The 26,950-nt window shown below is 45.8% G+C and overlaps 2 protein-coding genes across 10 annotated transcripts in view; one reads left to right on the top strand and one right to left on the bottom strand.

The window, feature by feature from the left end:
- Positions 1-2,843, top strand: part of IQCK (IQ motif containing K) — a 225,042-nt gene extending 222,199 nt beyond the window's left edge. For all 4 annotated transcript variants that reach the window (XM_053659501.1, XM_053659504.1, XM_053659503.1 and 1 more), the window contains one exon: positions 1,907-2,843. In XM_053659501.1, coding sequence (XP_053515476.1) covers positions 1,907-1,950 — 44 coding nt within the window. In that variant the 3' untranslated portion in view covers positions 1,951-2,843. The remainder of the gene's footprint in view (positions 1-1,906) is intronic.
- On the bottom strand, positions 2,779-25,569 carry GPRC5B (G protein-coupled receptor class C group 5 member B). 6 transcript variants are annotated; one of them, XM_053659500.1, is made up of 4 exons: positions 25,521-25,569; positions 13,762-14,775; positions 7,179-7,291; positions 2,779-5,941 (listed from the first exon to the last, which is right to left on the bottom strand). In XM_053659500.1, exons 2-4 carry the CDS (start codon positions 14,765-14,767, stop codon positions 5,897-5,899), a joined length of 1,164 nt encoding a protein of 387 aa, XP_053515475.1. In that variant the 5' UTR covers positions 14,768-14,775; positions 25,521-25,569; the 3' UTR covers positions 2,779-5,896. The 6 variants fall into 6 exon arrangements, with proteins under 6 accessions (XP_053515475.1, XP_053515474.1, XP_036986710.2 ...); XM_053659499.1 differs by lacking the exon at positions 25,521-25,569 and adding an exon at positions 25,056-25,136; XM_037130815.2 differs by lacking the exon at positions 25,521-25,569 and adding an exon at positions 25,052-25,127.
- Positions 25,570-26,950: the final 1,381 nt, after the last annotated feature.

Consider the following 26,950-nt stretch of genomic DNA (forward strand, 5'->3'; position numbering starts at 1 on the left):
GTGACACTGTATGTGGGGGCGTGGTCAGAGCGGGGAACTGGCGTCACCCTCTGCTGTTTCTCGCAGCTGGGTGAGGAGCAGCCTTAGGTGGTTCACCTGGGCCAAGCCACTCAGAGTCGCTGGGTTATGACACTGTATGTGGAGGTGGGGTCAGAGCAGGGAAATGGCAGCGCCCTCCACTGCCACTTGCTGTGGGGACCCACCGGGCCCTGGTCCAACCGCCCACTCCCTCGCCTGTCCACCCGCACACTAATGCGTGACCACAGTCAACATGCAGCACCGCTCCCCTACTGTTTCCCCTCGGTTGCTCGCCTGGTCGCTGGCTTGGTCGCTCACTAGGTCCAACCCTGTGCCTGGATTCCGAGTGTCTGGATTCCGCACGCCTGAGTCCATCTGACCGAGTTTTCCTGTGCAACCCCGCTTCACCAGCCGCTGGTTTCGCCCCTTACCCGTCAGGCTGAAGAATTGGTTGTTAACAGACTTCCGAAAAGTTCGATTTTCTGTGTTCTGGATGTGTTTTCTGTTGCTAATATTTAGTTGTCTCTAAACTTGGTTGTGTGAGAAGACACAGCACATCCACCTATGCCTCCATCTTGGCGGAAGTCTCACCTTAGGAATTTTTAAACACTGGGCAGTGCCAGAATGCGGAGTTAGGGGAGGGAACAAATATAAACACTGAAATTGCAGGCGCATGCACGGATGCTGAAGATTTGGAAATTGACTTTATTTTAATAAATCATGTCCAAGAACCCTTGGGCAATCTGTGTAGCCCGATTTTGAAACTGCTTGCCTAGACTGTGCTGCTAAAATCCTTCAGCCCACTTTCATCGGGAAGTAGCCACACTGCATGTGATATCCACTTCTCATTCTGGGCTTGGATCTGGCCAGTGTGCCCTTAGTCACTGGGAGGCCAGGATCAGGACCAGGAGACCAGATTCAACTGAAACCTTTGCTCTTCATGGTAGAAACCACATCCTTTCTGCTCAAACATTGCTCTCCACAAAAAAAACAGAGCCATGACCTTGCTTAGAATAACCCTTCAGGCACTAACATCTGGGTAGGCACTTGGACACTAGAAGCAAAAACATTTTTTTAAAAAAGAGGGTCTTTCTAGCCCTGGCTGGTATAGCTCAGTGGATTGAGCGCAGCCCTGCGAACCAGAGGATCGTGGTTCAATTCCCAGTCAGGGCACATGCCTGGGTTGCAAGCCAGTTCCCTGCAGGCCAGTTCCCAGCAGGAGATACATGAGAGGCAACCATACATTGATGTTTCTCTCCCTCTCTCCTTCCCTTCCCTTCTAAAGATAAATAAATAAAAATAAGTATTTAAAGAAAAAAGAGGGTCTTTCTAAAGAACCTTCCTTCCACGCTGAAGGCTAGGTTTCCATATTTTGGGGGGAGAGGCTATCTTTTGGGACAAATTTCCTTACAATTTGTGCCATGCTGTGTTTAGCTAACTTTACTGTTTGGCTGACTCAGAAAATCACCAGAATCAATTTCTCATCCAGACCATCAAAGGGTAGAAAAAAAATTCTCTTTTGATCTCATATTGACCCCAGGGCTATGCTGAGTTTTTAATTTTGGGTGGGTTGGAGGAACAGGGTGAGTGGCAAGAGAGAGGAGTTTTCTTCAGTTCCCCCTACCTGCAAAACACACCTTGACCTTCTTCTGAACCAAGCCAAGATTGGCTATGAACATTACAAGAAGAGTTTGGAAACTCCATGTGTTGCCCTTGTGGCGCAGAGGCCCTGTGTCCTTCTCTAAAGATCCATGGGGCCAGAACCATAGTAGCTTGGTGGACTTTGGTACAACTGGCCTTCTTCACATATCAAAGTGCTTGATTTCCAAATGACAAGTCTGTCTAAGTAAATAAATCAATCCTAACTTTCTTTTTTGTTTCTTTGCAGTGAAATACAAAATGGAGGATGTCGCTGCAACTCCAGCACCTTAACCATTGTTAGTATCTTCCCTTTTGAGCACCAATGACCCCATTCAAGGAGAAAGTCCAAATTTTGCTTCCTTTATTGTTAGTTTTTTAATGACTAGATTCAGTACATGTGAATACAGAATCTTTCCCACATAAGATAGGATTTGTTGCACACATCTTTAGTGCAAATAGTTCTTAATTTACTGGTAAGAATACACTAGTTTTAACTTTCTGCCTTATCCGTAAATTTTATTTTTTCATCCATATATTACTTCGGTGCTTCAGAAGTTTTCTTCTATACCAACTTCCATGAAAATGAACCATGAGCTCTACTTCCAGTGATAAAGTGTCCTGGTTACTAGTTTCCCACTTTTAGTCACCTTTGCAAAGAGCCATACTTAAATTTAGGTCCCAAAACCTCTGAAGTTTATCTGGTGCATACTCTTCATTAAAAAGATTACCACCTGTGATCATTTCAAAAGGAGACTGGCCCTTAACTTTTCACCCAACAAGATGTAACACTTAAACCTGGACAGCTGTAACAAAGGATTTTTGTTGTGTAGGCTCCAGAATATAGGAAGTTCCTCATTTTATGGGCAAGTTGAATTATTACCATCATTTGTTCTTTGGTTTGCTGTTAACCAGGATTTTCCCATTCAGAGAGCCACAGCTTTTGACTCTGGGCAAAAGCCTCGTGGTTGTATTGGGTTGTTTTGACAAATGACCACACATCTTAAGGAAATAGTGAAGCCTTTTGTGTTAAGAACAGCATTTTGAAAATAAAATCTATGTGCTCATGCTTTAAAACTTTTTTAATTTGTAATATTTATATACAATCATGTATGGTACACATTGATTGTCTTGAAATTTCTTTAATGATTTTTTTCTTATAAGTCAGCCAGAGGAGGGTGAAGGTACATTATAAAACACATTAATACATTTAATAAATACATATTACCTATCAGAAGTGAGTCATAGCTCTTTATTAATTCATAAAAGCACCTACAGAGAACTCCTGTAAGCTGGTATAATCATTGCATATTGGATTATAAAAGCCACAATGCTCCCTTTCAGACCCGGGTTCAGATCAGCAGTGGCCTACCTAGAAGACCACCCTATATCTATGTGAGTTCATTGGGCCCTGATGGAATCTATGCTACAAGCACTGGATCCCACCTTTCAACACAGAACCCAAAACCCTGGAGTCCCAGTTTGTCAGTCAGTTCTCCAAGCCAATTACCTCACAAGCTCCTCCATCTCCATGGAGAAATCCAGCCCATAATGACCATTTTCTATTAAAAGGGAGACAAGAGTGGCTATTATAGTCCCAAGGTAACTTTAATAACCAGACATGGAAAGATTTATGCTTATAATTAGGTATTTTTATCACAGATGCTCCCCTTTCAGGTCATCTTCCCCAACAAGTCTCCTTTACATAAACATCTTAAAGAAAGACGCCATTTAATTTTACATTTACACTTTTGTTCCATGGAGGGAATTGGCTGCCAGAGTCTCTTGGCCAACATGTCTCTTTGTACCATGCAGGTGTAATCATTAAAAAAATAACAGTTCTCTGCACTCTTCCCTCATTCCCCATCTTTGCCCCCATTGTGAGGACATTCAGCCTACTCTCGATCTTAGGGCCAAAATAAAATAAAACTCAGAGCACAATAACATATCAGAAGTTTAAAAGAAAGAAGAAAGGTCTTAATAAGGAAGGTTCTCTATGCCTCAAAACTGGTTCCATTTTTATGGTGGTAAAACATTACATTCCACTCATAGTGATTTATGCTGAGCTATCTTACATGCCTACACCAAGAACTTAGAAAGTACTCATGTAAGTTACTCCCTTCTTCAAGGGGCTCCTGCAGAATGAGTCACAGATGGGATCAGGGAGCTCTGAACGACTCCAGGATCCAGGGGTGAGTGACCATGTCCTGGCACATGAATGTGCAATGCAGTTGGTTTTCACATACCTGGACCCACGTGTTGGAAGAATTATGTATTTTGACAATTCTTGGTGTGCATGCAACCACCTCCACTCCCACCCCAAGTTTTCAGTTCACCCAATGATGATCCTCTCACAAGTGACTGGAGTCTGGTTCTATAGAAGCAAGTGTGTGCTTTAGGCAGGGGAGGCAGTTTCCAGAGATCAGGGCTGGGGGCATTCTGGTTCCATGCTTCCCTTCCCTATGTGTGGTGATGAGAAATGCACTAGCAGGACAGAAACCCCAAAGGATGGTCTCTCACAGGGGACGGTCTTGTTTACCCCAGTGCTCTACAAGGATCGGGGAGGGGAGGCGAGGACAGGACACAGCAGAGACTAGGTCCTCAAGAATAATCAGAAGGTTTATTAAAACATAGATCAGACACATTGGCTTATGCAGAGGTCAGTTTGCCCTCACCAAATGCAAAACTTTTTCATTTTCTTTAAAAGGTTAAAGGCTTATGGGTTGTTTTATAGAAAAAAAGCAATATTAGAGTGTAGGCAAAAGGATCCAACCTCACATAGACATTCCATGCTGTCAGGTTAAGACTTTGCTTTGAATCATTAGTGATTATGCTGGCCAAACAGGGCAGAAAACATGGCACTTTGAATGGCTGAGTAGTTTGAAATGCCAAAGAACCAAGGAATGACTTTCTGAGAACAAATGGAAACTGTGACAGAAACAATGAGCTTTAAGAGTCAAACCATTTTCATGGAACTTTCAGAGAACATCAAGTTAAAATGTACACCACTCCTTCCAAAAGCAGCAAGAAAGCTCCAGATGCTCCACTCCACCCTGGAACTTTCATTACATCAATGTAAAAGCCCAAGAACTCACTGCACATTAGCAGCAGGGTCATAAATCTAGAGGCCACCCCTGGAATACCCTGCCATGTGACATTATCTGGGAAAATGTGCTGTGGTGCCTGCCTTCCAACCCAGGAGCTTTTAAGTCGGCGGCCCTATTTAAGCCTTTGAAATGAATGGGGATAAAATTGGGAGAGGGCTTGGAAGAGCACTGGTAAGTGCCTTAAGAGGGAGAAATGATCAAAGGAAGAAGACACTGCTGTCTCAAGCCAGACTGTTGCTTAGTAATATAAAGGAGGGAAGTGTGCCCCGGCTGTTGTAGCTCAGTGGATTGAGCTCGGGCCTGCGAAGCAGACAATCGCGGTTCGATTCTCAGTCAGGGCACATACCTGGGTTGCAGGCCGGTTCCCTGCAGGCCAATTCCCAGCAGGGGACGCAAAAAAGGCAACCATACATTGATGTTTCTCTCCCTCTCTCCTTCCCTTCCCCTCTAAAGATAAATAAATAAAATCTATATAAAAAAAAACATTAAAGGAGGGAAGTGCCTTGCTTTCCTGTCATAAACGCTAGTCCATAGGGGTCACCAGTTTCTAAATGTGATGAACACCAACTCACAGGTGACATCTCCTCTTTGGCACATGATAGAGTCTCTCCACCACTATTGATTGTAAGACTTGACCCATGATTTGATTAGGCCTCTCCTTGGAATCATACTCACAATCTCCTGAACTGCTCCTGACACTCCCCTGAAATGTGCAGGCTGGCGGGAAAAACCCCCATTGGTCCTCCTCAGTGAAACCTCCAAGAGGCCACCAGGGGTTGAGGAGGGGAGATGGTGGCACACTGGCTGTGAACTTGGTTCTATTCTACCAAGGATGTTAACAGTCTTCTTGGACATATATTTGAGTGAGCCTAATACTGTTTGCAATTAGCTTTGCTTTAATTTGTAGGGATTGAGGTTGGTTTGGTATTATAGTGGCAGTGGGGACCAGGCAGGGAGGGCAGTTGGTATTAGCTTTTCAGTTCAGCAGTGTTCACATTTTCACAAAACCCCCTTGTCTAGGATTTCCAAATCTGACTATGAGGCAGCCTTATTTGGCTACTGTTACTGATTTCTCCCTCAAGAAGTACAGCAAGGAAATAAAATTGGTAAGAGTTCTCTGGAACTTTTGTCTTTTACCAGAAGTGTCTTCCAGTGTAACTTGGTGGAGCAGTTGGGATCTGGAAACAAGGATAACACTCTAAGAACTCTATGCTGTACAAAGTGTCAGAACCAACAAGTTAATAATGTGCCAAAGATCAGTAACTGGCTATTTCAGGGACTGGAGTTCCCAAGAGAAGCAGTAGCCACTCTGTATTATGTCATGACATTCTTACTTAGAAACCCAGTTCACTTTCTAAGTTCGGGATGTTTTCATGTCTTGAAGGTATCAGGAGGGCTTAAGAGTGACTAACAGGGCCACTTTCTAACCATAATTATAACACACACGTGGGTGAATGCCTTGAGTTAGGCCTATCTTGGCATCCAATGATGAATCTAGTCCAACTGATTGCAGGGAGGCTTCAGAATACAAATTTGTGACTGTGCTTGCATTTGAATCTGTTCCATACCCATGGAAATCAGTGTCTAACACAGTATTCACAAGGCTAGGAAAACCAAAGTTCCTTCTAGAGATCATAGACCATTTCTGGCTTACATCAAAAACAAAAGAAGCTCAGGCTGAGTAGTGGGCATGTAACAGAAAAAACGGAAATCCAATTTACACGTATAAACTTGTCCATGCATTGTTCAGAAAGAAGCATGAAGCAATGGTTGGAAATTAAATGTGGGAATGAGAGTGCATCTTTGGGTTGCTAGAGAAGCAAAATGATGTCATTCTCACAGGTAAAACACAGTGACAATTCTGCCAATGTCTGTTTGGCATCAGCTAGTAAACCTGCTTTTATGCACATGGAAGACAAATGACAATTACTTCAATCTCTCAAGACAATTCTTAGGAAATGTGAGCGTGGCAACCTGGTACCCAGCTAGGGCACAGAGTTAGAGGGAGAATTAAAAGGGGGGCCTAAACTAGGTTGGATACCCGCAAAATCTGCCAGGGACTCATAATTCTGAGCTGTTCCTGAGAGTCATCTTCCAGGCAGAGTGAAGGATACTTTCTGTATAATGAAACCAGAGAATTCACTGGATACAAGAGCCCAAAAATGGTGACCCTTTTAAATGAATCTACAGGTCATACACTAAGTACAGGTGGATCTTCAATGCATGAAGAAAGGGGTAAAAGAAAAGTGGAAGCCTTGCATGCATTCTAGCCACAAGGTGTCTACTTAAGCCACTGTCTCTGCAGACCTGTCAGCAGCCTCTGCAGAGCAGTGTGTCCCTGTTGAATCTGCTCCCTTCCCCCACACACTGACCTTTCTTAGGCTTTCTGACAAAACATCACTGCTTAATACTTACAGTCCCTCCATTGAGCACAACGGCCATCTCAGTTGGCTGATACACATTGCTTCTAAACGGAGCACTGGGTCTGTTTCCTAAACTGCCATTGCGAAATCCTGCTGTCCGGAGAGCTGAGGGAGGGAGGGAAAAGCAACACACACACACACAAAAAGACAACTTTGTTTTCTTTCCCTGTATCAACACCATGCTCTGGGCACACATTTCCCCCTCTCTCCTCCTCTATGTCACAAGCCTGATTCCAAACAAAAGTCACAAAGGGACTTTGTTCTCTGGCTCTCTTGGACCTTACCCCATCTCAGTTGTATTGGGAGGTCTGTAGAATCCAGGCTGCATCCTACTGGAGGTGGAGAGCACTGGGCCTCTACTCCCTCCCTCCCCAGCTCCTGCAGGCCACAGGTGACAAGGAAGGAAACACATCTGCATTCCCCAGAAGCTCTCCTTTGACAAAAGACCTCCTCACTACTGAATACCATTCATGTCAAGTTCAACATCACACTGTTCAATACTGTTCACTATTTCTGGATATACACAGAGATAGGAAAGAACATGGACATCAAGGTACACTTCATGGGAAAGTGATGTGGAAGTACTCCGACCAAACAAGTAGGGTTCTTTCTAAGTGGAAAAAAAAAAGGGAGATCTGAAACAAAGAGAGAAAAACATACAGGCACCTTTTACCTCTGAAAGTTGGGCAAACTGTATTTTATTTGTTGTGTTCTTTATAGGTCCCCCTTTTTATACTCTCCCCTTTCTTTATAAAGATAAACCTAATTACACCAAAAGACATGAAGAAAACTTAAATGCATGCAGCTAAGTGAAAGAAGCAAGTTTGTAAAACCTACATACTATATGATTCCCATTATAATATTCCTGAAAAGGCTAAACTAGGAAGATAGTAAACAATTAGTGATTGCTAGGGGTTGGTGGTGGTGATGAATTGGTGGAATGCAGGGAAATTTTAAGCAGTGAAACTATTCTGCATAACTTTAATGGTAGATACATGACATTATGTGTCTGTCCAAACCCACAGAACTATGCAGAATGCTCTATAAAATGTAAATTAGGGGCTTTAGTTGAAAATAATGTATCAATCAATATTGATTCACTAACTGCAACACTAATGTAACAAATACAAGTTGTTAATAATAGAAAAACCATGGGAGGGTGTTGTGGGAACTCCATGTACTCAATTTTTCTATAAACCTAAAATTGCTCTTTAAAAAAATGTTCATTAAAAATAGTAAGGAAAGCATTACTTTTAAAAATCAAGAAAAAAGTCCATCTTACTTGTGCCATGGCATCTTCATTATCTTCATTTTCACTGAAGGCACTACTTGCTTTTAAGCAAAGCCTCTCTCAAAAGTCTTCCCTAAAGGGAGTCATCTTTCTGACTAAAAAGTAGCAAGAGAGCTTGGGATTTTCACAAATTCCTTGGAGCAGGGACCAAAATCACCTTGCTAATATAGTTAACCTTCATAGAGTGCCAAACAGGACCCAGGCACTGAGGAAAAAATATATATATCACATAAATATGCATATTAACATACATATTAACTTATTTCATTTTCATAGCACAATAGGTACTTTTATTATATCTACTTTACATGGGCCACAGAGAGATTAAGTAATTTTTCCAGGGTCACACAGCTGCTAAATGGCAGAATCAGCATTTGAACTCAAGCAGAGAATCTGTATTCATAAGTATTACACTATAGTGACTCCAGATACTATGTTTTTAACCACCATACTCAGTTAATTAGAAGCAACTTGAATTTAAGTGGCTTAGGGACAGCTCAACACAGACTGGACCACGGAAACTGTGGCAAGGTCAGGAATACATGTTCTCAACAGGGGTGTCCAAGCTTTTGGTATCTCTGGGCCACACTGGAAGAAGAGGCATCCTGGGCCACACATTGAATACATTGTGACACGTAATAACACACACAAAAAAATCTCATAATGTTTTTTGTGTTGGACTGCATTCATAGCCATGCTGGGCCACATGCAGCCCACAGGCTGTGGGTTGGACACCCCTGTGTAAGACGTACTTATGAAAACCCTTTTGCTTTAGCATCTCCAAGCCTTCAACAACCTCTTAAGTATGTACTCAGCAAGAAAATGCCCTTCCTGGAAAGTAAAGAAGGGGGTGCTGGGACACAGTAGGGGACAGAGGAGACCATCCATGGATTCTTACCAGTCTCAATTCCTATCCTAGACCTGCTCAAAGAGAGGGAAGACCAAACAGCACAGCTTTCCTTATAGTGCAGAAACCCAGCCAGCTATAGTTGGGAGAATCTGGCTCCAACAGATTCTCAGCTCTACTGTCCAGCTGTGGGATGTCTTGGCCAGAGAATCAGTCTCTATGATGGTTATTTGTGCTTCTCCTCTGGTAAACATCCCTCTCACATTTTAGCTCCCTTAGTGTTGGCTACAGCTTCTCTCCCACCCCCACCCCCAGGTGTGCTTGTGATTTAGGCCTAGCCAATCAGGGCATCAGATCTCCGCAGCCATGCTATTTGCTTCAGAAAAGGGCCATCAGGTCAATCAGAGTTAACTCTGGGACTTTTGCTCAAACGTTCTAGGAAATGTTCTGTGCAGCCTAGAAATGTGGGCTGCCATGATGCTAACAAAGTTAAGAAGATGGTTGAACAACAATTAAATTAAAAAGAAGATGGAGAAAGATCAAATCTTGTCATCTTGAGCTTTCTGGATATAACCATTCCTGAAGCTTGATACCTAGTTTTGTTGTTGCCATTGTTTTGTTTTGCTTAAGCTGATTCAAATCAGATTTCCATTACTTGCAACTTCAAGAATCCCAGCTAACAGCCATTTTGACCTGAGGCCACTTGGAAAAGCATGCAGGGCTCATCCATGAGAGGGTCCCCATAGGAATCAAAGATCATAGGTTGCATGCCAGGCTTCCCCTGTCTAGACTGCAAATGAGGCTAAATTGGCCCTGGCCCCAAAGCTGACTCACTCAAGGCCTTCCACTGGGAAGCTAAGGGTCAGAGTTTAAATAGTCCTTGGCCCTAATGAGATCTAAGAGCCCAAATCCCCTAACAGAAAAAAGAACTCTTTTTTTTTCCAGCTCTTTGGAAAGATGAACATTTAATGTGCCTTGTTAACACCTTTGAAGATGTGATCTGATGTGTTATATCCTTCAATGTATTTTAATCCTTTTACTCACATACCTCATACCTTGTTGATTCTTATTAGTAAGCAGCAGGCTGGTGAAGTCATATATATCAGGGGTCTCACTCGGGGGAAGGGAATAAGGAAGGAAAGACTGCTGGGGCTTCGCTGAGCCATAGGCCAGCCTGGGTAATGGTCTTCCCACCTCTTAAAGAGTCAGGGCAAACTTTCAAGGGAAGAGAGCCTAAAAGTCTGACTGGCTGAAATGCAAGAAAAACAGGGCCACTGAAGCTCCTGGGCAAAGCCCTTGGTGGGGCCGTTTCTTAAAATGTAAGCTGGCTGAGATAAGCACCACAGGTGAATAGCTAGCTATTCTCACTGTGGCAAGAGTGTGCTCAGGCATTCCCCAGCTAGCAAAGCAAGGGCTTCTAGAACAAGGGTAGTCCCCTATCCAGGATGCTAATTTAGCCTCTTTGTGAGCTTTCTGAGGGAGCTAATGGCTGGAGCCTTCCCTATTTGGCCTTATGTAAATTTTGGTGGATTACAAATTTGGGAAGATGCAAACTAGGGCTATTTTAAAAAGTATGAGAACATTCAAGATTGGTGAAGAAGTGGAGACAATAAGGTTCTCTATTGATTAAAGGGGGACAGTAAATTAGCCCACCATTCTGGAGGACTGTCTTGCAGTATATATCAAGATTTAAAGGTGCAGAATCTTTGATGCATCTTTAGATGCAGTCTAGGATTTTTTTTTTTCTGTCAAGGAGTTAATTGATCAATGGCACAGAGATGAATAGATAAGAATGCTGATTGCAACAAACGGATGGTTGCCATATGGGAGGGTGTTGGTCGACTGGGTGAAAAGGGGAAAGGTATTAAGAAGTAGAGATTGGTAGATACACAATAGCCATGGGAATGCAATGTGATGGTGTAGCAAATAGAGTCAATAATATTGTAATAACTATGTATGTTGCCAAGTGAGTACTGGACATATCATCAGGGAATTTATGATCAATTCATAAATTATATAAATGTCAAACCACTGGATTGTACACAAACTAATATAATATTGAATGTGAACTACAAATGAAAAATTTTAAAAATAAAAAAAGCTGGAAACAAGTGAAATACTTGCCAGCTGAAGATCAGAAAATTAATTATGGTGCCTAATGGAAAGCTCTGCATCATGATAAGGATACTGAAGCTCTGCAGTCACTAACCTGGAAAGGCCTCAGCCATGATACTGATTTAAGCAAGCACACTGCACACCACCCAGGGGTTTCAACCTGCTTACATTTTAGAATCACTTGGAGAGCTTTAAAAATACCTAAACCCAAAGGAGACTTACTCAGAATAAGGTGTCAGGCACTGGTAATTTTTTCAAGCTGCTCAAGTAATTCTTATGTGCAGTTAGGTTACGAATGGCTCTATGGGATTGTCATATGTGCTTTGTGTGTGTGAGAAAGGGAGAGAGAGAGAGAAAAAGAGAGAGAGAAAAAGAGAGAGAGCCAGAGAGAGGGAGAAAGAGAGAGAGAGAAGGTGACTGTATATGTATGCATTCATGTATAGATGTCTGGCAAGATGGGAGCAAACAGCAGTAGCTGCCTTTGGGCAAGGGTATTCTGAGCACCTTTTATTATTCTTGCTAAAACTTTTACAAGGTTATTATTGATCTTTTGACATCAGGAAGGAATGTTAAAGCTATTTTTGTTTTGGAAAAGAGAGAGGGAAAAGAAAGTACTTCAAGACAAGTACTTGGCATTGGTACATATGAGGGGTGAAACAGATAGGAGTAGAGGCACCTTTGGAAATCCACCACCCTGAGCCAGCCCTAGCACTGCTGGTACTAACCTGGATCCCAGTTCCCCTTGATCTCTGGACTTTATGTGGATTGGACATATTTGATGTATTTTCACAGGAAAGGACGCATGTAACATGAGCCAAAAAATCAGCTTCCGTGCTCTGCTGTGCACTTACAGTGTTGAATTGAGCAAGCTACCTCAGTTTCCTGCTCTATAAAATGGGACTGAAAACCACCATCTTCTCAATGCACAGAGTTTTCCCAACACATCAGTGAGATTAGGGACGCCAATGTGCTTTAAGAAGAGTAATTCTGTGGCAGAGTGGTCAAGCATGTGGGCTCTGGAGCTAGACCACCTGGGTTCACACCTCAGCTCTGCCTCAGTTTCCTATCTGTAACATGACTTCCTTGGGTTATTGAAGGCATCAAATGAGATTAACTACTAAAATGCACAGAAGGGTACTTGGTCCATAATGAGCATGCAGTAAAGGTTAGCTATCCTTACTTTTGAAGAATTTAATACTTGGATAGTTCTAGCATCCCCATTTCACTGCAAGGAAAGTAGACCATCAAGTTCTTAACTTTCTGGGGGTTACAAAGAGGTGAAAAAGTGACAGACCAATTAGATAATGAGTAGAAAAAAATTTACATCCATTTCAGGCAATCTCATTATCATTGAGGTCCCAGGGGAGTCCACAGGACTCAGACAAAAAGGAACCTGTTTTGGGAGGAGCCAAGTAAGAGGTGCCTCCCTTAGGACACCAGGAAGTGGCCAGGATCCTAGCCTCTGCTCCTCATGTGCCCCAAAGGGCCCTCTGGGCTCTCAGAGATAATCCCCACACTGACCTCCTAAGTCAATCACCTGCATCTGGTGTCAGACCCCACTTTCAGGAGAACCAAACCAAGATGGCACATTCAACATGCCAAGTACTGTGGGAGCCTCTAGGTATGTTACATGCAGCATGTTACTTCTCGCTACAGTTCCATGAGAGACGTTCTGTCTTTTTTTACAGATGAGAAAAACTGTGGCTTAGCAAGATAAAATAATCTACTCAAAGGCAGATATCTAGGAAGTGGCAGACACAGTATCTGAACCCAGACATCTGACTTGAGGGTTCAAATTCATATACTCTTGGTGCCAGAGGTAGGGGAGAGGACACAAGCATTGCCATTCAGTGTCTAGCACATGGGCTACAAATGCAAATACTTCCAGGGAGCCAGACAATTAATGTTAACATGTTATAGTGGTTGGGCCAGGGAAAATAGGGAGTGGTGGGGAGTGTGGTAAACAGAAAGTGGATTTCCATCTAAAGGAGCAACTATAACGTGGTGAGGGGTAAGAGGCAAGGCCTTCCAGCCAACTCCAGACAGTTGCTGCTACCTGGGAATGGTGGCCATGCATTGTCAGATCCAACTTTTCAAAATAAGCCAGAAACCTGGATTTCTATATTAAAGCAGTTGGCAATTTATAGGAAAAATTCTAAATGAAAATCCATTTCTGGGCCAGTATCCATACAGGGGCCAGTGTTTGTGAACTCTGATCAGTCTAGGACTGTCCCCTGGACCACCTAGCACCACCGGAAAGAAGAGAGTCCTTTTAGGACAGAAGACCCCAGAACCTAACCCAGCAGGTAGCCACCACTATACCTGCATTTTGTTCATCCATGGAGAAGGCTTTGTTCTCCATGTAGGCTCGTGGTAGCTGCATGTCCTCTTCAAAGGCCGTCTCCTGCATCCTTGGCTGGGATGTGTCAAAGTAGTTAGGTGTGTTTTCCTGAGGGGAGGGCAGGATGGTGCAGTGGATTTCAGGAATGGAGTGGAAGATGATGAACACCCAGCCACTGGCCACCAGTGTGATAGCCAACGTGGGGTCACCCCAGGTATCTGCCTGCTGCAGCTCCGCATTGCCGAAGAGGTACATGGTCATCCAAGCCACCCAGATAAGCACAGAGAAGAAGGCTGTGAGGAGGATGCAAGCCCCATTCTGTTTCCACTTCTTGAACTTGCCACACAGCGTGAAAAGGGCCAGTCCCAGGGCACCCACAAGCAGTACCATGTCGTAAATGAGGGCCATAGTGAAGTCCATTGGCTCGTAAGCGCAGGCCGGCTTCGAGTCACGCAGCACAGTCAGCACCAGCCACTCTATGGCAATGATGACTTGAACCAGCGTCAGGCACAGCACTGCACCCACCAGATGCCAGCCAGACGGGCTCCTGCCCTGCCGCACTAGGCTCCGAATGCGCCACGCCTGGCTCAGCAGGCAGGAGAAACAGAGCGCAAAGAGAATGCCCCAGAGGAAACGACGCACTGAGCAGATAGTCTCATCCTCCCGGATGATGAAGGCAAAGGTCAGCCCGAAGAGGCCCAGGGTCCCCAGGAGAAATAGGAAGTGGAGGCCCAGAGGGTTCTTCTTCTCCTTGTCCTTGATGAATGGCAGCCGCACCAGGAGGATGAGCATCAAGAGCAGTGTGATCAGAGCACCCGCTCCAGCCACCACCTCTAACACGATGCCCCAGATGGTGTCCAGGTCACAGAGTGACACATACTGAGGAAGGAGGTCCAGTCCACAGCCCCGGGAAGTGCTGGAGTTTTCAGAAGCCCCAGAGGCAATCACAAAGAGCAGGAGGAAGGCAAGCGCTTGGTAGGTTCTCATCTTTCTCTCTGACAGCATGAACATTCCAGAAAAGTTGGGGGTGGTGAGGAAAAAAGATCAATTCATCACAAGACTCACACTCACCTGACTTCTCCACTTCATTTCAAAGCTACTAGCCCATATGGTGCTTTTGGACACTTAGGAAAAGGCACCATTTATCCAGGCAGCACTGCTAATCATGGCAGTGGGGATAGGGTGGTAAATGGATTTTGACTCCCTTTGCCAGGCCCAGTAAACAACCATGAATCATCATCACTAGTGGATGAAAGAGAGGCTGAGAGGGATACTCACTTTCTCTAAATACCCTTTCATATTCTTTGATTTTGAGGCCATATCTGACCTCTTAAAAAATAAGGGAGTAAAATGAAACTTTAAAGAGATAGTCACAGGGCAAGCCTGAGCTGGGAGAATGACATGCATCACCACTTCAATCTCTCAATGGTAACAGCTAACACTTAGCAATGACTCATTCTAGGCCAGGCACTCAACACATTCTGTCCTTACACTGTTGACAAAAAAGCCATCAGGTTAGGATATTAGCCCAAGGTGACACAACCCAGCTCCTAGAAGACTCCCAGCATTTCAAATGTGGTACTGTGTACCCATAATGAACTGTCTTCCTAGGTTCCATCCTGAGTTTTCACACATTTTATTCCCCCTCCAATGATTTCTCAAGAATTCACCCTTCTAATCCATGCCAGGTTATCTCTCCTAGAGATGCCGCAGGGTGCTCTTTGGCACATTCTCTGACCCCCATGCAAACTGGAGTCTACAAAGCAGTCATGGTGACAGGCTTAACCCATGTCTCTTCACCCTTCTGGTTCCCTCTGCTTGATGCTCCTGACCCTTACCATGGAATACTGGTCCTCTGCTGGTCTCAGCTCTAACATCATATACTCAGACCTGGGACAAGACTACACTCCTAGTCCTCTTTATCAGAGCCTCTTCTCTATTTCTTAGTCTAATCAGTTGTCATCTTTGTGCTTGTTTACTTTGTTTCTACTGTCCCTTTCTTCTGTCCTTCCTTCCTGTCTTCATGGCTAGCTGTCTGTCCTGTCCATTAGCATAAACAGGGGTTCTCAAACTTGAAACTGTTGACATTTAACACCTGATCATTTGTTGTGGCAGAGCTGTCCTGGGCACTGCAAGATGTTTAGCAGTATCACTGGCCTCCATCTACCAGATGTCCAAAGCAACCCACCTCCCCCAACTGAGATAATCCAAAAGATTTGTAGACACTGCCAAGTGTCCCTTGTGGGCAGAGTCACTAAATAAGTACCACTGGTATAAACTCAAGCACTAGCCCAGTGCTGGCACAAAATAGATGCTTAATAAAAACCAAAGTCACCAGGTCTTCTTCCTCTACCCACCATTACTGCTCCTTGTTTGTGAAGGGAGCCTCATCTCCAGAAAGCCCTGGCTTGTACAGCTTTGCTCTATTGCCATTTTCTAGGCATCTCCATCAAATTCACTGCTTTAGTTCCACCCATATGTGAGCCTATAACCAGCCAGTGGGTCCCTAGGGCTTCCCTAAGTAAATATGGTATTGACCACCTCTCTTTGATCCTTTAGAGGATCCTGTGAATAGTTCTAATCCTCCCTTGGCCATGAGACCATTGACTGGATTAAATTGTTGATGAATCTGACAGAGAAGAAGTTTGGTGCTGCAGGGAGTATCACCTTTGCCTATAGATGACAGAAGACAGGCTAGCAAGGGATGGCACCTGCTAGAGATTTTCTAATACAACATCCTGCTCAGGCAAATTATGAGTGAGGATGCACCCCAGATGTTGGTGATCTGGCCCACCATCCAGCCACTATTTGTGAACCTGCCACATAAGTCACTGGAGTCCTACCTCAGCTACTTAGGCTTTGTCTCTACACCTTTATGTGGTTATTTAATTAACTGACTCACTGAGTCCTTGAAATCAACTTATTTAAAAGAATACAACACACTGAAATACATATATCTTGAAATGTTAAATTGCCTGTTGATGTAACTCAGGTAGCATATCCAGTGGCTATCCCTACTACCACACTTTGGAAAAATATTGTCTTGGTGAGAACTGTTTATCACAAGGTCCTATAAGAATGCTGGAAATGAAAATTTAAGAACTGGTTATGTCAGAACTAAATGCCATTCTGACCCCGGACATAGTGGAGGGACCCTGCAGTTGAGTTCCCCCAGATATCTCATCAAGGATGAACATAATTAAGAGACTTTTCAGTAAGTAACAACAGGACACATACCATGTAGCCCCTCTAGCTCACCACCAGTGTGGCTGTAGCCCCTCTAGGGCAACCAGACTCACCACCAATGTGGCTGGAAGAATGAAGAGTAAGAATGTGCTTCTGTAGTCTTAAACCCCAGCCCTCTCTCCATGTATCCTCTAGGTCAGTTGTTTCTAACCAGGGGTGATTTTGACCCCCAGCAATATTTGGCCATGTCTAGGGACATTTTGGCTTTCAACACTGGAGAAGGGGCTGCAACCCATATCTAGGAGGTAGAGGACAGGGATGCTGTTAAACCCTACAATGCATGAGATGCACCCTACCCCCACCAGCCACAACAAAGAATTATCTGGCCCCAAATGTCACTAGTTCCAAGGCTAAGAAAGTCTGAGGCCACTTGATGCCAGAGTTGATAGGGAAAATGGTAGGTAACCAGCCAGGCCTCTCAGCCCCAGGCCTGCATCTCATGTCCTTTCCTTGAAAGAATTTGGCCTTCCTTAGCTGCCTCCACTCTTGACATCTCCTTTCTGAGGCCTGAGCAAAAGCTGGGACTTGGTCTCCCCAAAAGCTGGGATTGGTCTCCCCAAATCCTCTATCTTTCTAATTTGTTTTCCAACCACACCAAGAAACCAATGGGGTGATGAAGAAAACAAGACAGCAACGAAGCTTCTGAGGTTGAGCAACACACTGGTGGTAGTCCAGGTCTCTTGGCTCCCACTCCTTTCTGACATGGTAAATTGATACCCCCTTGATTTCTGCTTTCATTCCAGAGGCTCTCTTTTTAGGAAAACTGTTGCCCAGCAGCTATTTCTCCCATTTCTGAAAAGAGCTCTGGATTTTCCCTTGGAAAGCCACATTAAGCCCTAGTTCCAAGCACCTGACCCAGGCCAGGCCATTCGGAAAATGTAGGCCACCCTTTGGCCACCCTGACTGACTCAGGGACAGGCACATAGTCTTAGGATATTTGCTAGAATTAACTGGAAAGAGGTCTTCTAAGCTAAAAGGACATAGGCCTGGAGCTGGAAAGAACCTATTTACCACCATAGGAAGAGAACCTGTCCCAGAATAAAGTTGACCCAAAGGGAATGGCCAAATGATAGGGTCTTAATATTTTAAATGGCTAGTTTCAGCTATTCCTGAAGCCAGGTATCTTGGTATTTGCAGTTCTAGTAGCCAATTAATTTCCCTTTTATGAATTAAGCCAGTTTGAGCTGGGTTTGTGTTACTTGCCAACAGAGAAGTTCCATTATTCCTTCAGCATCATGTGGCTCCCCTTTTCCATGAAGTCCTCTGTACACAATATCTAGGTAGTCAGAGGCTTTAATATGGTCCAGCTATCTCAGGTGAGTCTTTATCGCTGCCAAGGATGCCCATAAGGTGACAGCCACCACTATAGAACAATGTCCAGGAAAATCAGGAGGAGGGCTACATACTGCCTCACAGAATTAAGCAGAGTTCAGCTTATTTAGGGTTTCTGGGGAGGGTTCAGGATTGACCTGCAGTTTTCTATTGCTGTTGTAATGCTATTGACAATAACCGTTAACTTATCATCCTTAACTATGCTCCAGGAACTCTTTTACACACTTCACATATCAATGCCTTTATAATCTGCACAAGGACACTAAGAAACAAGTACTGTTACTATCTCCATATCACAAAAAATAAAACAGGGAGATTACCTGGCTTGTCCAAGTTCACATAGCCAGAAAGCAGTAGAGCCAAGAGACAAACAATTGTACTATTGTTGCTGGGCTATTACTGGGCTACCCAGACCAGGGTTCTAAAAATGGCCAGTCTATTTAATTTAATTTCTCCCCACCCCCATTAGGCTCTGTGCAAGTACACAGTACACTTGATCTTTATTGCATGTGCCACAGTTTTCAGTTATTTTATTTATTTATTTTTAATATTTTATTTATTTATTTTTAGAGAGAAGGGAAGGGAAGGAGAAAGAGAAGGAGAGAAACATCAATGTGTGGTTGCCTCTCATATGCCCCCTACTGGGGATCTGGCCTGCAACCCAGGCATGTGTCCTGACTGGGAATTGAACTGGTGACCCTTTGGTTCCCAGCCCGGGCTCAATCCACTTATCTACACCAGCCAGAGCAGTTATTTTATTTTACTACTCTGTTCTCTAACCACCACTCCAAGGGCCCACAAGGCCCTTGTGCGTCTTGTTCTGCATGGATTCCCCAGTGCCTGGCACATGTGCAAGGTTTATGACCCAAATGAATGAATTGCTAAATATGATCTCCAACCCTAACATCACCAACAGGGCAGATGTTCTCATTTCCATCTTATAGAGGAAGGGATTGAGGGTCTGAGAGGTTTAAGTCAAAATTTTGCCCTTAGAAAGGTAATAGCAGCAGCATCACCCAGGAACTTGTTAGAATGCTAGGGCACACTGAGGTCAGAGGAACATGTAGTAGGGAATGCCAGGATGCCCACCTAAGATCAGATAGGTGGTTCCCACTCTCTGGAAATCCCATTCTGCTGCACTGGCCATCTGAGCAGCTCTCCAAGAACTTTGAACAGAACAGTATAGATCAGAGGTTTCAAGTCGGCCACCAGGGAAAGTTGATTGGGACAGGATGAATATATAGCAACAAACTAGTGGGGTGGAAGCATACAGCTCATCAAAAGGAGAAATGAATAAATGTGAACAATTGTGTAAGACTCAGTTCACATATTAATTACCTTAGCTCTAGCCAGGCTCCCAGAAATGTGACTCATTCAGATGCTCTTAAATATACTACATTTTTCTTTCTCTCTCTTCCTCCCTCTTCCCTCCCTCCCATTCCTCCCTTCCTGAAGAAGGGCCACACCTGCAGCAGGTGGTAACTGAGAGCTGGAACAGTAGAAGCTGGAAAGAGTATAGGCAAGGACAGTACTACCTCCATGAAGGCCACATGCAGGGCTGGTTCCCCCAGCCCCTCTCTTCAGCAAGCACCCAGCACTGTTACCTCTGAATGAGACTTTCCAGTTTCAAGTTCCACCCCACCCCTTGGTAGCAACTGATTTAACCTTTCATAACTATGTTTCCTCATCCACAAATGGGGATGATAACAGTACCCATGGAATAGGGCTGTTGTGAGAATTTAAAAAATAATTAGAGTTTAGGACAGTAGTTAAATAGGGTAAGCACTTATATAAAGTATCTGTTAAATAAATAGAAAAGATTGGCAAATGCTTCCTGGTCTGAGGTGTAAACTTTCCTGACTGTTTCTTCAGGACGGGTGGTTGCCATGGAGATGAAGTTGGAAGTGGGGTTCACCCAGGTGTTTGTCCACCACTGGTTTCCAGCCTCCCCAATGACACACCAAGCAACGAGGTCCCTGAGGTGATGTGAAGGGAGATATATTTGATGGTGGTCTGCCCTGGGAACCCTCAAACTCTCCTAGGTGGGAACCTCACTGCAAGGGTGATTTTCCCAAGAGAAACCTGGGGCTGGAGGACCCAAGGCCCAGCCTGGGTTCCCTGAAACTGGGTACCCGATGAGGAGTCAGAGCCAGGACACTCAGAGACAAGACATGAGCCATTCTCTGGGAACCAACCACCCTACCTTCCTACCCAAGTATGTGAAAGGAGATGCAAGTTCTACAGAACTGCTCTGGAATACGCCATACTGACAAGCCTCACCAGGGCTGCTACCAGTAGGGATCCAAAAAGGTCACTCACCCTCTACCTCAGTGTACCCTCCCAGTGCCCAGAAGATCAGAGGCATCTCAAATCCACCTTCTCTAAAGATGGGGGAAGGCACCGTAACATGGGAAGTAAAGAAAAATTAAGCAGGTGAGGAGGGGCTCTAGTTCAGTACCCATAAAATAGCTGGCATAGAATTAACACTATTAGGAATCTCTTCAGGTGTGGAAGAGAAGCCAAACAGAACTCTGTGACACTGGACATTACTTAACCTCTCTGACCCTGGTATTTTTGCCTGTAAATGAAGATAACCACAGTGTTGCCTTCAAAAGGCTGCTGTTACAAGTACACAAAAAGTATCCAGCAAGGTGCCTGGCACACAAGAGTATGATACAGGGTGCAGCCAAGGGGGGAACTCCCCAAAGAGATTTGGAATGGTGTCCAGAATTCAAACTATATAGGAATATTAGAGAGACATATAAGATGTCTTCACTGCCCCCCCCCATGGGGAAAGGACAAATGGAACAGGGCCATTGAGAGCTGTCTTGCATAGCAACAGTTTGCAGCTAACCTCTGGAATGATTATTTAACATATCTATAACCTTTAACTGGTTTCATAGATATGTTAAATAGCTGTAGCCAAGTTATGAGCCAGGGAGAAGGGAGTGGCTTCTACCCAGGATGTAACTAGGGGCTGCACCCCAGAGTGAGAGTGGCCTGTGTGAGAGCTTGGAAAAGATGGGCTCCCAGACATGAGGGGATAACTGCCCAGATGAAAGAGAGAGCCACGCATCTTCAGCAAGAGGGGACCCCCCCTCTTGGCCAGGTGAAGAGAGCCACGCAGTTTCAACAGAGTGAGGACCCCTCTTGGTGAGGTAAAAGAGGGAGCCACGTGGTTTTGGCAGAGTGCAGACCCCCTCTTTCCCAGGTGAAAGGGAAAGCCACGCAGCTTTGCCAGAATGGAGATCCCTGCAGCCAGGTGAAGAAGAAAGCCACATGCTTTTGGTGAAGTGCAAACCCCTGCAGCTTTGGTAGAAGCCCACGCGGCTTTGGGGGTGCCCCTTTGGCTGTGTAGCCTGGAAAGCAGGAGAGACTTTGACTGGAACTGGGTACAAAGAACTCTTGCCAGTGGACCATGAGAGGGTACCGCAGTACTTTAGATTAACTAGAGATCCTGCCTGACACAGCCGACGATACCAGTGGCCTGAAACACAGACATGTGCTCTTTTCCTGATTTACGGTACCTGGAATTGGGATAGTGGGAGAAGGGAGAGCTGTGTGTGTATGGGTGTATACCCTAAAGGACTTTGATATTTTAGTGGAGGCGTTAGGCCTAAATAGCATTAATAAACATTTCATTTCCTTTTCAAAAATCTCTGGCATTGAGAGATGTCTTTCCAATTGGTGGCGGACAGAAGAGCCCAGTAGATATTAGTATTCCATCCTTGGGAGGGACCCCTGTTGTGTAGCAGTTTTGGGCATCCCTAGATGGGCCAAATCTTGCCCCCCCTCAGACCTCTTGTTCTGTAACAAGTAGAGTGTTCCTGCTTATTAAAAAGACAGTCATAGTTCCCATAGTCATACTATGGGAAAATGAAGGTAGAAGCAAGGTAGTTTGGCCAGAGGCTTACTGGAATTTACAGGTCAAAGTGGGACTAGAACCCATTTTTCCAAATCCTGACCTCAAGGTATTTCTACTTCATCCTGGTTTGCCCACCCGTGTCTGGCAGGGGCCTAGGAGGAGGCTGTGGAGCCAACCTCCTCATGCACCCCAGCATTACATTCTGTCTTAGCCCACTCCACCTAGCGCCACTGGTGCTTTTTCTGCTTGGGCAGGATTAAACTGTTAAAAGGTTTCCTGACATTAAAGAGCCTAATCTCACCTTGTTTTCCAAACAACATTATTTTATAATCTTCATTTCCCACCACTGCCCAGACCACCAGTCTGTCTGGGGACCTTTGGGTTTAATAATCCTCAAGGGTCAATAAATAGGGTTGCCCCAACACCAGTTCTTTGCACATGAATATGCAAAGCAGCTCTGATCCAGTAAATAAAAGCAATAATTTAAATGCAAATTACATCCTTGGCTGCTCAGTAGGGCTTGTTGGTTTCTCTAAGGTTGCAATTCTGACAAGAAAATATGACTAACTCAGAATCCTTAGGAAGCTTTGTGTGGAAGTGTTTATGGGACCCTGGGCTCTGGGTGGGGGTTGCTTAGAGTAGACAAGAACTGCTTAAAAGTGGGGAGTGGATTTTAAAACCAGAGCCAATCCTTGAATACACTCACAGGGCTGACCAAGCTCAAAGTGGTCTCCCCACAAGCTGGCAAGCTGGACAAGGACCCTAGGAGGCTCCTGGAGCCTTGCTATCCCTAGAGGCAGAATAAAAGAAAAGCTACTTCCTGTGTTCTTGTCAAAGTTAGAGGAATTTTAAAAATCAGATAGCGTAGCTTCCCATTTAACACTCTGTAAGTGTTCACTGGCCAAAGGAGAATAAAACCTAAACTCCTTTCCATGACCCAAAAGATGGAAGTCTGGCTGGTCTCTGCAGTTCAGTCTTGCCTCCTACACACAAGCATCTGCCCATGAGCTCTAACCACAATGGCCTTTGTTCAGTTCCTCTAACTTCATTCCCACCTCTCGGCCTTTGAATTTGCAGTGCTCTCTTCCCAGATCTCCCAGAGGCAGGGTCTGTCATCTTACAGGGCTCCACTAAAATGTCACTACCCAGAACAGCCTTCCCTTATACACACAAACCCTTGTCACTTTCTTTACAGCATTTTGTTTGATTTTCCTGGTGGGCCTTATCCTAAACGGAAGTTATGTCTACTACATATTTACTTGTTTATTGTTTGTTCGTCAGCCTCTCCAGAGCCTGAGGGCAGGGGCTTGTTCATGTTATATACCATAGTGTCCCAGACCCAGTTCTGTAGCTGGCACACTTATTGAAATAACAAATTAATCAATGAAGATTTTGAGCTTCTATTTCTAACAAAAAGAAAATTTTTGCTATGTCTTGCTATGCCCCAAATGGCAACTCCTCCCTTTCATCTTCTTCCCTTCCCAACTAAGCTGACCCCTTTTCAGACTTAAAGCAGGGAACAGGTAAAATAAGTCCCCTTTATTCTAGAAACAAAACTGGCTTAGTGGAGGGCTTCCAGCCCACAGACACCTATCTGCACCCTATCTGCATTCATCTGCATGCGGTTCAACTCAAAGTCTGAATCTTCCAAAATCCCCCAACTCACCGAGGAAACTTCTAAATCAAGGCTCCTTGGCTGAAGTTCTGAGGCTTTTTTGCCAAGTTCCATCCGACCCTAACTTCTCTAGTCTTTACGAGGACGCCCCAGATCCTCCCCGGTGGGACTCAAATGCGTCCTCTCGCCTCCACCTGGAGCAGTTGCGCAGCCAATGTGGCGTGTGGGCCGGGCCCCAAACAAGGATGCTGCTGCCCACCACACTTCAGGGGTCTTTGTCCGAGCTTCAAGGAGACGCCCCCCCCCCCTTAGTGAAAGGAGGACAAGGTCTGCGTGTTTGCATGGCGAAGGTGGGGGCGGGGTGGCTAGGCCTGGGTGTGACAGAGCAAGGCCTGGGGAATGTGCCGAGCTGCGCGGGGAAGGTCTGTTCCCTCACTCCCCAGTTGGTTAACCAGCTCTCCGCCCCGGATCTAGGCGGGTGAGCGCGGAAGGGATCCCGGGATTGGAGCCCGTGTACCCCGAGGAAAGGGAACGTAGCACAGGACTAGTCCTCACCCCCAGCCCTCACACTAACCGCCGTACAGAAACGCCAACTCCCCCGGCCCCCTTTCCCACCATTGCATGCGGCTGCCCCTCATTGGTCCTACAGCCTCAAGTCTCAACTCAGTCTCTTTTTGTCTGCAGTGTCGCCTCCTTGTCCCCCGTAGTGAGAAACCACAGCCGGCTGCGAGCTTAACCCCTAGCCCCCGCAGCAGGTGTGGCAGCTCACCCCCAAAGCCATGTCCTTGTGCCCCCCCACCCCCGCTCTGCCTGCCAAGTCTTTGGTCAGCCCCCACGGGCTTACTATGCGATCTCCGTACCTGCCTGAGACTCCTCTCACACGAAGAGTCACTCCGGCAAGGCTGGATTCCCTTATACTACTCCCAGCTGCCCTTTACTTGTCTGCAGACTCTCCTCAGACACTTGGATCTCTACCCTTCCATCGCCCGCCAAAGGTCGCTAGTCTTCCCCCTGGTCCCAGCCCTACTCTCTGCGGCTCCTCTCCGCTGGAATGTGGTTCCTCGCATCCGGATCCCCATCTTCCCCAAGAGACTAACCCCTTGGTATTAGAAAAGCACAAGAAGCAGACCCCCTAATCCTCCCAAGTCCACGCGGGAAAAGTTTCTAGAATACCTGCAGAGCCTTCCACACCATCAGCATGACTCGCACTCACCGACCTCTGCGGTTCCGTAGCGGCGACGTTTCCGATAGCCCTCAGTCGAGTCACATCTCTGCTGCGCTGCGGTGGCCCCCGCCCAGTGTGCACCAGCTCTGGCCTCAAAGCATCACCCTCGCTAACTTCTGCAGCGCGAAGCGCCCCCTGGCCGGGCGGAGCTGTTGCAGCAGCAGCGTCCCCACCCCTCCCGCAGGTCCCTGTCCTGAGCCTCAGAGACAAGGTCTTCCCCTCCTGCCTTGCAAACTGCTGTGCACCAAACCCACCACCAATATATAGCCCTCACCCAGCAGCGCAAGCTCCTCGGTCCTTTCCCAGAGGATCCCCTTCATTGTCACAAATTCGGGGACCAGCTCCCTCCGCGTTAACAGTGCTTCATAAACAGTCCAGAAACGTCCCCAGGTTGATCCAGTTACACTAACACACGGAGGGATAGTCCCAAGAGGGTCCCAGTGCAGAAAGCATTTACCTGGCCCACGGCACTCTCCAAAGTGGCTTACTAAAGAGTAACTTCCCCACAACATCACCAGATCCAGAACGCAGAGAGGGTTCCACGGCGCACTTTCCAGAGTCACCTTTGTGCCCATATACCACCCTGTACACTTCAGCCGCTTAGCGTCTTCTAAGCAGGTTGGAACGCAGCCCTTTACTGCCACGGCGCACTCCACTCTACCTACCCCAAACCGCTCTTGTCACTGCTACACTGGGTCAGCACCCGCGTCATACTCACGTACTCACACGTGTGCACATCTCGCGTGGGTCCATAAGCAGGATCTCCAACACCAACGTCTCACACATCACCCAGGTACACACATGTTCACCACTCTCCAGGGGCGGGGGGGGGCGCACATACTCCGAGGCCCCGCGGCCACTGGCTGTGCGCTCCACAGACACTCTGGGCACAGCCAGGAGGCGCGCCCACTTACGGACAGTGGGACAGGTTGGAAGGAGGTGTCTGGGTAGTATCGCACCTCAGCAAAGTCCACCTCGGCTCCTAGTTTACCATACAATCTGAGGTGGGCATTGCTCCGACTGGACTTGGGAAGCTTCATTCCATAGGCTGCTCCTGCTGGGCTGGTTCCCCAGTCGACTGGTAGACCAGATTCCTCACGTCTCCCCTAAAAAAATCCCGGAACTTGGGGACCTTTCCAACTCCAGTTATTCAGGGTGAGACCCTCCTCACCCTATCCCATCCAGGCCTTACTGGACACGACAAGGAAAAGATTCCTGCTCCCCACTTCCCTGCGGTTGGGCTGGGGGATGGGGAAGCAGGAAGGTGGCAGAATGACACTGCATTCCGGGGTCGTTGTCTGCCTTGATCTTTGGGGACCACGGACCTTCCCTCATTCCTTCCATCAAGCCTGGCCCCAGCCAGGATGGTTTTCTGCTAGTCAGCCCACATAGGCATCCACGTGAATATTGTTATTTGTAAGGAAAATGAAAGAAACAGCAGAAAAAATTATCCTGTTTTATTTACTGATGTATGTTCTGTGCCTAAAACAGTGCCTTAGACACAGAGAGTGATCATTTAATTTTTAAAAAAGATTTTGTTTATTTATTTTTAGAGTCAGGGGAAGGGAGGACAAGGGAGAGAAAGGAAGAGAAACCGCTACTGGTTTCTTCTTGCATGGGCCCTAACTGGGAGATGAACCGGGAAACCTGTTACTTTGCGGGACGACTTCCAACCACTTGACCCACATCTGTCAAGGAGCCATCATTAAAAGCTTGTCTGCAGATCCTCCTCAGTGTTTAACACCGGACTGCGGAATTGGAAAGTGGATGGGCAGTTCCACCTGGTGGTACCTAAGGGAACTGATGCCGAGATCCTTTTCTTTCCCTTCAGGGCAAGACCTTCTAAGCTTTAAATTCCTCATAGGCAAAGGAGAAATAATTTTAGCA

The sequence above is a fragment of the Artibeus jamaicensis genome, unplaced genomic scaffold (assembly GCF_021234435.1).
Source record: "Artibeus jamaicensis isolate MK-2021 breed Jamaican fruit bat unplaced genomic scaffold, CSHL_Jam_final scaffold_666, whole genome shotgun sequence".
Taxonomy (NCBI): Eukaryota; Metazoa; Chordata; class Mammalia; order Chiroptera; family Phyllostomidae; genus Artibeus; species Artibeus jamaicensis.